General features: G+C 45.5%; 1 protein-coding gene across 1 annotated transcript in view; it reads left to right on the top strand.

The window, feature by feature from the left end:
* BMP6 (bone morphogenetic protein 6) overlaps positions 1–16,697 on the top strand; it is an 88,452-nt gene that overhangs the window by 68,741 nt on the left and 3,014 nt on the right. Inside the window, exons 3-6 of the mRNA XM_048309641.1 lie at positions 6,353–6,501; positions 7,714–7,911; positions 15,603–15,679; positions 16,556–16,666. Of these exons, the coding sequence (XP_048165598.1) occupies positions 6,353–6,501; positions 7,714–7,911; positions 15,603–15,679; positions 16,556–16,666 (535 nt within the window). The remainder of the gene's footprint in view (positions 1–6,352; positions 6,502–7,713; positions 7,912–15,602; positions 15,680–16,555; positions 16,667–16,697) is intronic.

Here is a 16,697-nt window from a genome sequence, read left to right as displayed (position 1 = left end):
TGATTTTTCACTCTTTGCCAGAGGCAGCTCTGAAACATGAGTTTCCCCCTGCTGCTCTCTAGTGAGTCTGGAAGCCTTAACCCTCTGCCCCTGGAGACTTTGCTGCCAGGGGCGATGTGCACAGTGTTACAGGACAGCCTTTTCAGCACAGGGGAGCTCTTATCACATGGAACAGTGGAGGTGCAAGGCTGAGCTTATCTAGTCCTTCTTGGTCTTTTCCTTGTCTGGATGCATCCAGGATGGCTTTCCCCTCCCTATGCTGAATTGCAGACCTCCTCCAGAGTGTCCCAACATCTCCATTCCGTGCTTTTTTCCCTCTGCTGGCTGTCAGTCCTTGCAGATCAGTGCCCAGCTGCTGATCTTCTATTCCACCTTGGAAGCAACTTCATTTGTAGGTTGACATTTCTTCATATCTCCTTTCTTGTTTCTAAGAAACTCTTACAGGCAGTGTACATCTCTCCTGGTTCTCTGTCCTACAGATGGCATTGCTTCTTCAGGACAGTTAAACTGAAGCTCACTTCTCATGGAGCAATAGAGACTGCCTTTGCCTTCCATGGCAGCTCACTCCAGGTGCTGGCATTCCCCTGCCTGAGGCTCTCTGTACAGGGGAGCACCAATAGATTGAATTTTCTTTGCTGCTGTTAAATCTTTGGAGTACTTGTCATTTAGATATTAATGTTGTTAAGGTTTTGTATTGCATCTCTTGGCAGTACCTCCAAGTGCCGTGGGAGCTCCACGAAAAGTCCATTCTGTAAGTAATAAACACTTTAAAATTCAAAGTAGTGCTTACATCTACTGCAAGATGGGGGATCTACAGGTCTGAAAAGGCTGTAGTTTCAAAGTTTTATCTATGTGGAGCTCCATCCAACTCTGTAAGACCGAGTCAGTTGTGGGTAAAAGTTATTTGCCCTTTGAAAGTGAATAAGAACAAATAATCTTGCTAGATTGCAATACGCAGGATAATTTTTACAGAAAGTTGATGTCAGTGCAAACTAAAGACTCTGAGGTATGCAGAAGAGTATTTAGAAAGTGTGTTAATTAAAATGTAGATTCCACACACTTCTGTGCAAAATTCCCTTTTGAGAAACTGCTGCTAGGCAGTCTAGACTATTATGTCAACTTGTCTTTGAAGAAAAGTAAACAAAAAGGTTGAGCTGAGGAAAGTTTTAGAGACTTATAGTAATTAATGCTTTGGTAAATGGCTGTTGATGCGTAACAATCCTTTAAACACCTGGGTAATTGCAAGCTTTGAAGTTGGGCCAAAAATGTTGTTCCAAGACATGTAATTAAAATACGAGACCTTTAACTTGGTCATTTTGAAGGTGAGATTTCTGTTTGTTCTCACTGTCTCCCTGGTAAAACTTCTGCCTGCTCAGGCAAAGAAGGCCAGGGAGGGTGGGAAAGTAAAAAAAACCTAGTTCAACAGATGCTTCTTTAAATTTAGCTTTTTATAGCTTTGGTGTTTTTCCTGTAGCAAAGTTCCATGTTGTAATGTGTATCCAGAACAGAGAAATTATTTTCATGTGAACATTTCACTAAGTATAGTAACTAGGAGAAACCACTTGACCTGGTTACTAATTTTAATGAATTCTAAGTTAATTAGTGTTCAATTAAGGAGAATTAACACCCAGAGACATTTTGTTGAAAGGTTTACGCAGAGGTTTCAGTTAACAAAATATTTATCTTAGAGGGGGAAAAGCACTGAAGTTAAATGCAAGCTGTTTCTCCTATAAATGCCCTGAGTACATGGTTGGGATGCTGGCATTAAGAATAGTAACTATATTTGATATTTATATCTGACAAATCTGCTCTCTGAGGACACTGGAGCTAAATCCTGCCTTCTGAATTACACAGGCCATATTTCCTCCAGTAAACTGTGTACTCCTTTCTGTTTATTGCAGCCACTTGTGATTGCTCTGTTGACCTTTGCTTCTCTGTCCTTCTCCAAAGTCTTCTGAAGGCCATGGAAACACTCCTATTTATTTCTTGAGACTTGAGCCATACTTCAGGGCCTTGATGCAGAACAAAGACCCTGTTTCAAGTTGGGAGTCTCTAATTTGCATCTTCCTATTTAATATCCTTTCTTGTATCAGGAAAGTTGTTTCAGCTCATCACCTCAGTTTCTCCCATTCACTTGCTTCCCTTTAATAATATAAAGTTAATACATATTGTGCCTGCAGCAGCCTTCCTATGGAAATCAGTAACTGAACTCATCCAGATAGTCAAGCACACTGAAAATAAAGATGAGACTGTTGGGCGTCTTAGTGACAATGAGGTGGCAGTAGCTGTGTAAAAACCCAGAGGCAGGTTTAGAGAGTATGTTAAGAAGTTGCCTGTTTTGGTGATGAAATTTATCTTCTGTACACTGAATTTTAAAGTCCTGTGGAGGTGCCAGAGGTCATGTGATGTTCTTGACATCTGGGGTTGCTTGGGCATGAAACCTTTGGACTGACTCTTTCTTCAGCCTATGCTGAGAGCAGATACTCCTTCCTCTCCTCAATGATGCTGGCTCAAACATTTCTTCCAGCCTTTCTTTTTCTAGTTTTTCCTGTTCCTTACACTCCCTTCCTGTTTTCCTCAGGTTCCGTCTTGCCTCTGTTGTTCTCAAAGGCTGAAGCTTTCAGACACCCTTCCATGAATGTGACCACATACATGGTTGCTGCTTCCTCTTGTCAGGCCACTGCCTGCCTCAATGCACAGGATCAGTGTTGTCACTTAATGACTAGAAATTCACTACTGTGTTTTGTGTAACTTGCTCAGTATATGATCCGTTTCTCACCTTCTTGTCCACTCTTAGATTTTGCTTTGACAGTTTGCTTGCATCTGCTTATGTGCAGTGCTCTTCAGCATGGTGTCTGACTGCTTCCTAAACTATTTATCTTTTGGATATGGCTCTATGGCCTCTTTCTTGTTGTGCAGAGGAAAGAACTTTGTAATCCCTTTTTCTTTGCAGACTTTTTATCCAAGGTCTCTCCATCTAGTCCTTGCATGTCTCTGTATCCCCCATGACTGCAAAAAACCCTCCACCTTTCCCCATCTGATGAGATATTCTTTCCCTTTGACCAGGGGATGAGGTGAGATATTCTTTCCCTTTGACCTTCCTTCCTTCCTATTTCCCTTTGACCAGGGGCTAGTCTGGGATATTTCCCAGCTTCCACTTCAAGATCAGACATCATATGGCTTTTTTTGCAGGAGTAGCAGGGGTATCTCCTAGACATGCGGCTGTAGGAAAGAGCAGATTCCGCTCAGGTGATTCATGGTATTTGGTTTACCAAGTGGGAAAGGAGGGGAACATATGTTCCCTGCATACAAAAAGTCCAGAGGATTTTGTTGCAAAGCTCTGAATCTCTGTTGAGCTTTTGTAGGCAGCAATTTTCAAGTACTTACTGCTTGGCCAAATTTGAGGTGAATTTCTTCAGGGGGGAGGGAAATACAAGTTTTCCATCCTGAAAAAAATAAAGGAGTGGTTAAAGACACACAGTTAAATAATTGGGAGTTTTTTTAATGTGAGTAAATTTTTTCTTTTTTTATTTTTTTCCCTTTTCTCCCTAATTTTGTCTTTGGGAATAGGTGACTGAATAATTTTTTAAAACCTTCATGCCAGAATAGAAACTCGTAATGATGTGCAATTCTGCGCAGCCTGCTGAGGCTTGGGCGACAAGGGTTGATTGAAAAGAGGCTGTAAGAAAAGGTATTCAGATGTGTTGACTGCGCATCCACTGTGGCCTAAAATACTTAAGGGGTGAACCTTCGGTGTTGGCTTCATCCAGTTGAACAATACAAAAGTCACCTGAATAGCAGAGCTGATTGAAACTCAGTCCTGTATGAGAACTTTTGCAGAGAGTTAACTGGACTGGAAAGCCCGATTGTCCATTTTTCTTCATTTTACAAAGGAATTAAAATCTTTCCAAAGGGAGAGTGACAGACTGGGATAAAGTTGTTCATTCTTGTTTGGTAGAATTGCTCTTTGGTCAGGCAGTTTTCTTAATATATTTGTGGAGGACACTAAAATGGGGGACACCCATTGGAAGGCAAGACTGTATTTTGAGTAATCTGATCATTGTGGAGGTTCAGTGTGGAGTGGGGGGCAATTTGATTTGATGGAAAGGACAATTGCATTTGGACATGAAAAATCACTGATGTAGATACACCCTAGGGAACGACTGTGTCCTTTGCGGTTCAGCAGCATGAATCTAAGGATTATAGTAGATCACAAGGTGAACATGAGTTAACAGTGTGAGTTTTGTGAAGAAGCCAAAATCATATTCTGAGGTGTATGAGTAGAGGCACAGTCTGTGAGATGCATCAGGATTATCCTTCCACTTTACTCAGCATCAGTGAGGTCTTGATCTGAGCTGGGTTAATAAAAAACAATGAGAGGAGTCTAAGTCTATAAAACAGGGCTTGTAAGGAGAGACTGAAGATATTGTTGTAACAAGAAGAAGATATTGTTGTGACATTTAAGTTAGATAATATGGGGGGGGGGGGGGGGGGGAGGGGAAGTTCAAGTGAAATCCATTCAATTCCCTAGAAAGATGAGAAAGTTCCTGAGGCTGGAGATATACGAGATCAGGTCAGGCAAACATCTCTCAGGAATGACATGGGTGTAGGTGATCCTCCCTGGAGTTCAGGGGAATGGGCTACATGTTGTCATGTGGACCATTTTGGCTTTACAGCTCTCTGATGTCCACGTGCCTTCCCAAAGGTCAAGGCGATGGGAATATAAACTTTCTGCCTCCTCTTCATGTTTTTTCAGACCTGACTGCTCCTGTGTGTGTGCTTCAGTGTTCAGGAGGGTTTGCTCTTACAGGGTTCCTTGTGCAGAGGAGTTACAGAGTACAGAGATCAGGAAGCAATTGGTGTGAGGGGGAAGGTCGGAACAGGTGCTAGGAAAACCCCTTTTCAGATATAGTTGACTTCAAGCGTTGGAGAGGCCCAGTGTTTAAGTCATATTCAGAGGTGGGAATGATCTAGAAGTGCATTCCTCTCTTAAAACTGGAGAGGGAAAGAGTGGTCACAGCTGCAGCTGCTGTTTGCAGTTGCCTTTCAGGAACACTTCAGTTTATATACCCTGCCTGGGAAAGCCCAAATCTCTCAGCCTTAAGGTTTCCAAAACATGTAGCAGCTGGCCAGCTTTAGCTGCTTGCTGCTGTTGGAGGTGAAGGTCAGAGTTGATCTTGAGCCCTCTTCCCGCTGGAAGAATGGTGGCAAAGACTCCTGTGGGAAAGGCTGCTGAGTCAACCATAGAGTGTGCAGCTACCAATGAGGTGGAGGAAAGCCTCCATGCTGTAAAAATAGCTGCACTAGGAGCTCTAGTACACTTAAGTGCTTATTTTTCCATGTGTGATCTCATGCAAACCAAGCTGCTGGGCAGTATGACATAGCAGTTGGCCAAAAATAAAACGTAACTCAATCAAAATTTTTTTTATGAACTTAACCTTTGGTGGGTAGGAGAGACAGGTACTCTGTTTTCTCTTTTACGTTGTTAGAAAAAAATCCAGGGGGCAAAAGAGATGAAGATGGGATTGACACCTGATATCCATTTTGTGGTGATGGCCACAGGTAAAGGGTGGAAACTGTAGCCTTCTAGCACAGGAAAGTTATGTCTCTAATACAGTGAGAAAATGTACGTGGGATCTCTCTGGGTGCTTCTGCAGCTGATTTCATTAAATGGAGGTTGAGTGAGTACTTGATGCTGCAAAAAAGTTACAGACTTAAAAGCATTTGAAGCTGAAGCCCATGAAGATGGGGCAAGACCAGCAGCCTTGGAACAAGGCATCCAATCCTTGTGGATAAGCCTCAGAAAAATGTCTTTAGAGGCCTTTAGTGGTTCATTTTCCTTCACTGTTTGATGCTTGGTCAGCCATTTATTTGGTTCTGTATTTTGGTCAGTTGAGGTAAGCCTGTGTTTGTGTATGGTGAGCTTAAACCATGAAACCCCTGTGGCAAAAGCCATTGAATGCCTGGTCATGCTGGTGGTTCCACTGGCTATGAACCTAATAAATGTATGAATGAAGTAATGTCAGGGCTAGCATTACACTCTTCAGGAAGAAGAGTGCCTTAGTAATCCCTTGCTTGTGGAGAAATGGACCGCCCTGAGGACTAGGATTGCTTTCCTCCATCTTAGAAAGTGGTGAAAACCTTTATACTCCTGAATTTCATGTGTCAAAGTATGTGCATCTCATGACAAAACTCTGGATACAAACAAGCAGATATAAGACATTGTTTTGTTTTGTTTGTTTTAGACATTAACATAACTTGTAACTATTTCAGATTTTGTTTCTGTAACAGCAAAAGCCAGGAGAGACAATCCCCAACATCACAATCTTGTCATTACCCTTCTCCTCTGCAGGGCCTCCGACCTGTTTCTGCTGGACACGCGGGCGGTGTGGGCATCGGAGGAGGGCTGGCTGGAGTTCGACGTCACTGCCACCAGTAATATGTGGGTGATGAACCCCCAGCACAACATGGGACTGCAGCTGAGCGTGGTGACCCGGGACGGTAGGTTATGGGCCAGGTAACTTGAGTCACCCCTCAGTCTCTTGGATGCTCTCTAGAAGTGGTGCTAACAGAACTCAGCTGGGATGTGGCAGGGTGAGCACTCTGAGTTTGTAAGGCAGCTGTAACCAACACCATGAGCAAGATGTCTGAGGGCACAGGTGGTGGGCTGTCATTTTCTGGCTGTCCCATGATGGACATGTCTGAGTGAGGTCAGGTGTCTCTAGACAGTACCAGGACCATCTGGTGGAGGTGGGTTTGGGTAGGGCCTCAGTTTCTGTATTAGAGGTAGAAGGGGGCATGGAGCTGGGATGCAATGTGGGGTGAGTTTTAGGGATGAGAGGAAGAGAAGAGGCAGATAGATGGGTATGTACCTCCCCATGTGGGTTTATGGCAGCCCTCCTGGGGGCTGTGGCTGCTGTTGATGCTCAGATCTCATCAAAGCTGACGTGTGATCACTGCTGGAGAAACGATGTGGTTGCTGTGTGGGGCAGCTGCAATGACAGCATTTCACAGCCTACAGAAACTTTGAAAGGTGGAGAAGAAAGGAAAAGACTGCAAAAGAGCATGAAATTGAGTGTTGGAAGATAAGCAGTGAAGAGGATCTAGATGAGCAGAAGGTGACCAAAAAGATGACCGTGACATTTGTCTTCTATAGGAACCAGTCTCCAACCTTGTTTTCTTTCTATTGCTTCATGCTGGAGTTTGGTACACCTGTGATGTCAAGTAAGATTAGAGGGGCTGTCCACATCTCCCTGAGGAAATGTTACTGCCAGCCCTACCTCCCCAGCTGGGCTGAGAGCCCATCACCGTGCTCCTGACAAAAGCACACCATCTCTTTGCCCCCTGCTGTCCCTAGAGGTCTCCTAATCTCATGTCTGCTTCTTGTGTTTCACAGGAAGCAGAATGAATTTCATGTCACATCTGAGTTTAGTGTTTACATACCTATCTATATAATTTTAAAGCCAAAACAGTACTAGAGATGCCAAAGGGGAACCAAGGAACCAGATGCTGAAGTAAGGTCTTGTCCAGTATGGGTGGAGTGCTGTCATAAAAATGTCCATAGGTCGTGGTGGCAGGAAAGGAATGTTTGGTGTTTAAAGAAGAGTCTGAGCAAGAAGAGAGGAGACACTGCTTATGGGGATACCAGGTTGTTGAAAGGAGCAATCCAACTGCACCGTTTCTCTAACACTCCCTTTTCTGTTTGTCTTGAAGGTTTCAGTGTAAACCCTAGAGAAGCAGGCCTGGTAGGGCGAGATGGCCCTTATGACAAGCAGCCTTTCATGGTGGCCTTCTTCAAAGTGAGCGAAGTTCACCTACGCACCACTAGGTCAGCGACCAGCAGGCGCAGGCAGCAGAGTCGAAACCGTTCCACCCAGACTCAGGACGTTTCGAGGGTGTCCAGTGTCACAGGTAATCATGGAGCACGGGGAATTGTGCAACACAAGCTGGAATGACTTCTTGTAATGGCTCTGGTTGCTTTGGAGTGCAGAAGCAAGAAGGGGGTCGTGAGGTGGGATGCTCTTCCTTGGGCGAATAGGTTACATCCGCAAGGTTGTGGAAGAGGAGGTCTCACATAATGAAACTTACAGGAGTCCTCTTGAATCCAGCATGGAGTCCAGACCCCCATGTGAAGTTGCATCCATTGAATTCAATGTGGTGAGGTATTTTAACCACAACTCTTGTGCTTGTAGGTTGCTTGTTAGGCAGTATTTGTCTAGAATTATGCCCTGTGAAATGCAGTATTTAAAAGACTCCATCTCTGTATACACTGAGATTTATGGTGTTGCACATATGCATTCCCAGCAGAGTCCTCTTTCAGTTTTCTTTGGAAAAAAACAAGGTAGGACAGCACGAGATGCTTTATTGTTTTTAACCTTGTGAGAACATCAGCATACAGATGGTGAAGTACATTTCCAGGCAGGCAAAGAAGTTTGCCTGTTTACTGTGGAGAGGTTGCACATTGTAGGTGTTCTACAACAGGCTCGTGAGTGCTGTTGTGGGCTGGTGGGGCAATAGAGTAATAATGATATTTTGGCAGAAATTGAGTCTTCTAAGTCTTGTCTGTTTTCCAGCACCACAGTGCTACAAGCCCTTTATTCATTGAGTACCTTCTTTTCTCTCAAACATTTCAGCCTATTCCAAGGCTTGCTTGATTAATTTGCTTATGCTGCCCCCTTCGTTTCCAATAGGATCCCTGCTTTTCCCATGTCTGGAAATTACTATGCCCCAAGGAAGAGAGGCAGTTGTATTTTTTTAGTCTATGTCCAAACACAGCAGAAGGAGACGAGCCAGCATTGCTGACACTTAGCTGGTGGGAATCTGTAGGCTGTTCCCTGCTCTTGCATGCTTGGGTTGTGGGTGAGCCAAGCTGCACCCAAGGTGGCTCCATGCTGCAGGGAGCAGAGCCAGGTTGGGAGCCCTTCCAGGGCTGGTGGCCAGGGTTTGTGCATGGCCGTGTGTTGACTCAGCTCAATTGTTCCAGCCCATCGTGGAGATGGACTTGCCCTCTGGGCTAGTGTGTGCCAGCAGCAGTTGGCCACTTAGGGGCCTTTGCATGTCTTTGTGGTGCACACTGCAGCATGGCTGTGGGTTCCTGTGCCATGCCTTGCAAGTGCCAGACTCAGCTGGGTGTGAGATGTCCCTTCCTGGATTTTAAGGGCAGGAGGAGCAACTCAGTTCTGCAGCCTGACTTCACCGAGGGAGGCTGGCCAGTGCCAGTGTGGCATTTCTGGAGGACTTACCATCTAATCTGCCATGAGAGCACCTTCTGTGGGTCTAGATTGCTGAGACCTGCTTTGGTCCTGGTCTCCTTCAGTTTTCCATGCTGCAGTTTTAAAGCTGGACATCGTAGCTGCTTGCGGAGTTACTTTCCTGCATGATGAGCTTGCCATGGGCACAGGTGGCTTATTCAGCTGGGTGTTGTAAGCCCAGCTGTTGTGCAGGCAGCTCTCCCACTCAGGTAGGCTCAGCTCCTGTGCTCCCTTCACAAGAGCCGTTTTTTTAATGCGTTCACAGTGCTTTGGGGAAGTTACTTGCTGCATTGCTGTTTTGCGGTGCTACTGGCACTTGGAGTCAGGATAAGCTCCAGGTTTCTCTCCCTGGCTCTGCAAACTTCACAGTGCTGAAACAAAATTTTCACACTATTAAATCAGGCAATGTGACTCAAAGCCCCAGGGGGAGCAGATATGTTGGGCAAAAAGGGCCATTTGTACTTCGCTGTTTTCTTGACTACACCACACATCAGGTCATAAAATTCTAAAATGACAAAAAGGGAAAAAATAGCTGGCATTCTGTGGTCTCGTGGGCTTATTTTGGGCCAGCTTTAATTTAAAACCTGGAATTTGGCAGCAGAGTAGTCAACAAGGTATAGTGAGACTGTGGATTTAAGGCAGGGGAAAGGAAGGGAATTTAAAGTTAAAATGTATGTTTTGTTGGTTTCTGTGTTTAAAAAAGAGAGACTACATCACCTTGTTTTCCTTTCTAAGTGTGACACTCTCAGACAGTTCTCTTTAAGAAGTGGTTGATTTGACAGTCCAAGAGGCGCACCAATGAACAAAAAGTTTTTAGCATTAGAGATCACAGGGCCTTTTTCTTTTTTTCTGACCTGGGAGGATAAAAAAATGCTGATGCATGGTGGGGCTGAGGAAGTGTTCTCCCCAGGATGAAGCAGAAGGCAAGTCCAGGGATTGTCCTGAAGGCTGTCCAGCTCTTTTGAGGGTGCCCTGATGCATCTGGACCCAAAGTGGATGCTGCAGAACTGGGATGCTGCAGTTCCCTTCTGTGCATCCTCACTGGGCATCTTCTTCTCTTGTTGTGTCTCACATCTTGTCAAATTTCTGGTCTGTGCTCTTCCCCAAGCTAGGATTGCTGCTGCCTACCAGGGCTTGAGAGCAGTTTCTCTCTTGCAGAGCAAGGCAGTTGTTTGGTTTTGATGGGGTTTTTTTGTTGATTGCTAGATTTTGTAGATTTTTTTGTAGATTCCTTCCTCTATGTTAATCAATACACAGGGTTTTCTTTTTTCAGTCCAAAAAGGAATCCCTTTCCCAAAAGATGCTGTAAGTTGTTTTGGGATGGGATGTTTCAAAAAGCCCCATTTACTCTTGAGATGTGGCAAGTATTTCAATCAGTTTGGAGCACATGAAGCATGCTGCTGGGCTGGTACTGGACCTGGGGAGGCAGGGAGTTAGGTGAGAACATGCTGCTGAGTGTGGGAAAGGGACCCCATTATGCTCACTTTGATGTGCAGTTGTCCTGAAGTCAGTACCAAGGGCTCAGATGCTAAGGCTGTGGCTGTGGCACAAGGTTCTCAATGCTCTGTATTTTTTTGCCAAGAATGCTTATTTCCCTGTATTATAAACACATAATTATCACTGCCTTATATAAAGCAGAACTGAGCAACTCCCATGGTTATAAACTGCTTTGACATAGAATCCTGCGTCATTGCATTCCTGGAGCCTCAATTCTTCTGCAGGAGGAGGATGAGCAGGAAGAAAAGGAGTATTTTCATCTGTTGAGGCTGAATGTCATATGCCAGCTCTGGCCCAGGACATGGAGGAGCACAATGGGTGGGAGGAGCGGGCAGGTGTTTCTCTGCTGTTGGCAGGGCCTGGAGGCCCTTGCTCAGTGCAATCTTGCAGTGGGTTGAACTCATGCTCTCAGACTTGTGCTGACCCTCCAGCTGACCAAAGAGATGGGACTGTCCAGCATAACAGGTGGTGACCCTCTGCCCTTCAGCCAGCTCCATGATTTACGGTTTTTGCACAGGGCTATCTCCTCATCCAGTGGCGATAATCCTTCTCTTCTGCAAGTCAGCCTTCAGGCACATCCCCTCCTGTCAGCCCCTCCTCATGGAGAGGATTTAAACACCTGACTTTGGACTGCGCTTGCTGCTCTGAATGAAACTCAAGCCAAGTCCCTTTTCAGGTCCTTCTCTTCAGCCATCCTAGGGCCCCCAGGACTGGTGTGAGGTGCTCCACAAAAAATGGAGAAGCCCTTCAAGTGGCCTTTCCTTCCAGCAGACATGCAAGGCACCAGACAGATTTCCCTGCGTGTACGGGAAGCAGATACCGCAAAGGGCAGCATGCGCAAACACGGAAGGCAAATAAGGCCAAGTGCTGTTGTGATGGCAAGGGCCTTGTTAATGAACCTCGTTATCTGGCAGCCAATCTTCCCTTCACTATAGTTTTCCCTTCAGTACAGTGTTTGGATGCAGACTGGAGCAGCGTGGCCAGCATTTCTGTATGTGCCTTCACATGCGGGTTTACGTCAGCCCAACATCTTCCCTTCTTCCCACCCAGGCAGATCACTTTCATGTGAAGTGAGCTGCTATTAACTGTGTGATCAGTTTACACCAGCTTTATCCAGACAAATCACCAAAGTCAAACACCACGAAGAAGGGGCTGGCCTTGGAGACCTCTGTCAAAGCTATTTTGAATCACAGAAGCAATTAATTACTGTGTGGAATTTGATAAACTGGCATGTTGGGAGCAGCAAGGGTATTCTCAGATGGATCGACCTCAGTAAATATTTATATGTTCTTTGCCAGCACTTAATGTGGGAGAGGTTATAGGAAATCTAAGGTGGGTGCAGAAGTATCTGTAGGAGGAAGACCATTAGGGTCAGGCCGTTCTCTCACCCTTTTCAGCAACACACATGCCAGTGTCCAGCCTTAAGAGAAACATCTGTGCTTGCAGAAAGTTAGACTTTGGGTCCCGGTGAAAACAGACAACATTCAGCGCAAAGACACCACAGAGACAAGCCATCTTAGCTGTGCTGTTTTAACTGTGCTGCTTCAGGAGTTATTTTTAAGTGCAGAACTAGAGGTTTGAGCTTTTTTTAAATCTCTGTTTTAGACAAAATTGTTTGCAGTATGATTAAATTCAGTGCCTTGTAAATGCCAAGTTAGCGTTTCTGAATTGGTATGTTCAGGGGAAAAAATAGAGACAATTTTGCTAAACCCACAAGGAGCCTACAGGAGCTCCCAAAGCAGCTGTCTAAACTCCCAGAAGATGCTGAAGGCCTCTGGCTAACAATCCTTGCAATTTGTGCCGTGGCAGTGTAGGCCAGCCCTGTGGCAGTTGTTTGCAGCACCTCCCCTCTGCAGGCTGCCTGCTCTTGGCCCTCCTGGCTCCCTGCTGCAAGGCTGCCGGGAAGGAGCACAAACCCTGTTGCCTCTTGGCAGTCCTTGAGTGGCAGTTTGGGCTAAAACAGCTGAGCATGCTGACCTGGGGTGGCTGATGCTGCTTTCCAGGCTTTGGAGAAAATGTGTTGTGGAAGCCAACTTCAGTAGCTCAGTGAGCTTTAGCTCACTGCCAAAACCCCGTGACTCTGTGTATTCCTCTTCTTTTCAGGCCCATAACTGGATATACATCCAATGTACGTAGCTCTAAGGCATATGCTGAGCCCCTAACTGTAGGGAATGATTATGTGCATCTGTATTGCTGCATCTTTTTCCCCAATTCAGAAAGCCACTGCTAAGGGTTGCTTAAAGGTTTGTGACTTCTCTAAAGTTAGGCTAAAATATCTTCCAAAAAGTAGATATAGTAGGCAAACACATAACAAAGAAGAGGACAGGGGATCTTGGGGTGAGGGATAAACAGGGAAGAGTGTAAACCCAGGGAGAGAAGATGTTTAGTGTGTTAACATTTAGGAAAGCAAAGGGTGAAGCTGGGCAAGTGAGGAGGTAGAGCTGTCTGCATCTGCCTTGGGTGGAGAGCAGCCAGGGCTCCATGCGGAGTGTGAATCAGGTGACTCCGACCAGTGAGCTGAGGCGAGTTTTTGGGGGTAGTGTGAGAGAGGACACGTTCGTAACATGTTCTGCTTGGTGTAGCTTGTTAAGCAGCTCTTTTTTTCCGCCCCTGTGTTTTCTTAAACTTGTGATTGCTTGCAGCCTTCCTTCCCTCTCCTGTTTTCTCTGCCTCCCTTGCCTTCTCCCCTTTCCTGTAGCAGATTTGGGTAAATTGCAGCTGGATTTGGAACGTAGCATCATTTTGCCCACTCAGTTGTGAATAGATCAACTCCGCTGTCAAATACAGATAGTTTTCCTCTAAACAAACTATATATTTCCCATTGAAGAACAATTAGGTTATGTTTTCAGGTACTTTAATGAAAGCCTTTGATCACTAAAAGTATCTTCTCTTTTTTTTCCCCTCATTATGATCAAATCATTTCAAAACGTCTCACGCTAGAAATTTGCTCCTGGGCTGAGCCAGGGGCTGGAAAGCTTCATCCGAAATAAACCACCACACCCTGGTTTCTACTGGGTATGTCTGGTTTGAAAATGGAAAGCTTGAATAGAGAGACTCGCCTCCATTCTTGCTACCGTGTGCTCCTGGAAGAGCGAATGTTTATGCTGCAGCAGGCTGTTAACCAGCTCTGCTCACCTGATTAAATCCGTGATTGAAGCGAAGCTATTGAAAGTCTGAAATGCAATCCTTAGAGTTTAAAACCCAACTGCTTCTAAAAACAACTCTCTAATCTTTAGTGGTTGGGAAGCTGGGCTTGAGGTGGACGGTTTTTTTCAGCCCTCAGTGTTAACTGTACCCAGCTGTACTGCTGTGCTGCCCTTAATGTCAGTTGGATGTGCTTTTAGTATTATAGTTTTTCTTTTGAATAAATATTTGCATTTGTAGTTCCCAAACTTTGGGGGGGGGGTGCTGGAGGGAAGAAAAAGAAAGGCTTATTCAGAGCCAAGGAAAAAGTCACTAAAAATATTTTTCTATCCCAGCTGCTGCATCTGGGGAAAGCTGCACTGGGAGGGTGCCCTTTTGAGCCATGGTAGGGGCACCAGGGGGTGGTAACTGGAAGGTCCAGGGCAGCAGGAGGCAGGCACATCAGCCTGTGGCATCTGCCTGCTGAAAGGAGTGCCTTTACTTGCAAATGAGGGCTGTGAGGGAGGAGGAGGAGGCCCCTGTGGAAAGGCGTGGGAGGAAAACATGGATGGGGACTTGGGGTCCCAAGCTGCTTGGCTGAATTTGCTGCCATCTCTTCCTCTCATGCTTACCGCTGAGTGCAAAGCACAGGATCAGCAGCTGTAGCTGGTGGCCAAGTCACCCCACTGCAAAAGTGGTTTCTGTGGCTGCTCTGCCGAGGTCCAGAAGCCACCTGAGGTGTCACAAAATCAGCAACCACCAGTCAGGGTGGATCTGTGCAGCCACCTGGAGGTGAAAGGCCCCTCTGTCACAGCTCAGCTCCTCCACTCGCTGTGGTTCCAGGTGTTCGCATGCCGAGCCACCCCTCTTTCCAAATATAAATGGGAAATTCCACTCGCTGGCAAAAGCTGCTCTTTGTGGGATCATCAGGAGCAGCTCCTGCATGGTTGAAACATCCCCATACATTGTGCCATGGCAAGGGAGAAGGTCTTGGTCAGGGCTTTGCATCCTGTGTCTCCACTTTTATTGACAATAAGGAGCAAGTGAATGGCGAGAGCATGTCCAGTGCTGTGTCATCTGCAGATACACAGTTTATGGAGACAAGAAATGTGTTTTTCAGAGCATGGTTTGTAAAGGTCCAAGGGCAGAGATGGTGCGATGGGTCACATGAGATGTGTGAGGCAAGCTGGGGGTAAGGCACAGAGAGGAACATGGACATGGCTTCCCAGCCCACCTAAGCTGTTTGAGGGCTTCTGCAGACTGGTGCAGGGGCACAAGGTGATGATTAACCTTCCTGGAGCTGTAGTTCTTTCTCTCAGTGAGGGTGTGCAGATTCAGCTCCCCAAAGTCAACACAAGTCAGAAATGGCAGCCGAGGAAGTGCGGTGAGTGTGAGCACCCAGTGAGGATGCAGCCTATGCTGGGCTGAAGGAGCAGATTTATTTTTAAGAAGTTGTTTTACTGGAGGTGTTTTCCAAGCACTTTAAAGACAGCTGAAGTAACTATAACCGAGTCCCTGTTACTTGGGTTCCTCCATTCCCACAGGCATCTTAAAAGCTTCAGCCCTGCTTTAGATGTCCCTCAACACCCTTTTCCTTTTGGCTGTGGAGGGAACTCGTCATTTCTCACTGCTGAGCCCACAGCATGCACACATCTGGCCAGCTGTGCCCTCCAGCAATGCTCTGCCTGTTTTACTTTCTAAATTCTTGTTTTGCTCTTTTTCTTTTAACAGATTACAACAGCAGTGACTTAAAAACAGCGTGCAGAAAGCATGAGCTTTACGTTAGCTTCCAAGACTTGGGATGGCAGGTGTGTGATGTTTCTCTCTGGGTAAACCAGACATTTTGTTATGAAATGTTATCTAAACAGTGTCACGGTAATTCCACTCGAGTCTGGCATTATGCTTTAAAATGTCCCTTGTGCCTCCTCACTATAACCAGTCACAGAGAAGGGCAAATAAATATTGATAGTTGTGACATTTGATAAGATCCAGAGAAAGCTTGATACTTTATGAGATTCAAGTATACAGTCATTCTCTGTCACTCATGGGAGTCACAGTACGGGCAAGGGCTTATATCTGTGTACCTCTAATGATAAGGAAAACAATCTGATGTTAAGCAGTGATTTTAACTAAATTTTTTTCTAGTGATCACCCTGATTTTAACCTTGGCCATTGTTTGAAATCTTCCACAATCCCTGCCCCACAATTAGCACTGCCTGCGGTAGGTAAACTGAAAACTGGGTTTAGTTGCAACACCATGAAGCCAGAAAGTTGTTTAGAGTAAGTTATTTAGGGCCAAGCTATAGTGCAATCAAACATTACATTTCAAAGGTAGTTTGACGAGAGGGCCTGCAGGAAATGTTGAAACATAAAGGCCTCCAAACCACAAGCCCCACAATGCAGCCGAGCAAGAGTTTTAGGGATAAAGCCCTCTTAGTTCATGATAGTTGAGCTGTACGTAGATGTGCACCTTTGTTCAGACATTAAAATCAGTGTGTCCATGGAAAAGTGATGGCACACACACACAAAAAAAAAAAAAAAAAAAAAAAGGCCAACTAAAACCCAAGCAGTTTCAGTGAAAACACATTTTCACCCTCAAGGAAGAAGTTAGTGGAAAATTTTCAGCTGCTCTTAATTGCATGCAGTTGTCTATTGAACCACGTTCTGTTTGTTTCCCTAAAAAGGACTGGATAATCGCTCCAAAGGGCTACGCAGCCAACTACTGTGATGGGGAGTGCTCGTTCCCACTCAACGCCCATATGAACGCAACCAATCATGCCATTGTACAAACTCTGGTAAGTCTCCAGGCAGCTCAGTGCCAAAGCA

Source organism: Corvus hawaiiensis, chromosome 1, assembly GCF_020740725.1.
Source record: "Corvus hawaiiensis isolate bCorHaw1 chromosome 1, bCorHaw1.pri.cur, whole genome shotgun sequence".
Taxonomy (NCBI): domain Eukaryota; kingdom Metazoa; phylum Chordata; class Aves; order Passeriformes; family Corvidae; genus Corvus; species Corvus hawaiiensis.
This window is presented reverse-complemented; position numbering and strand designations above follow the sequence as displayed.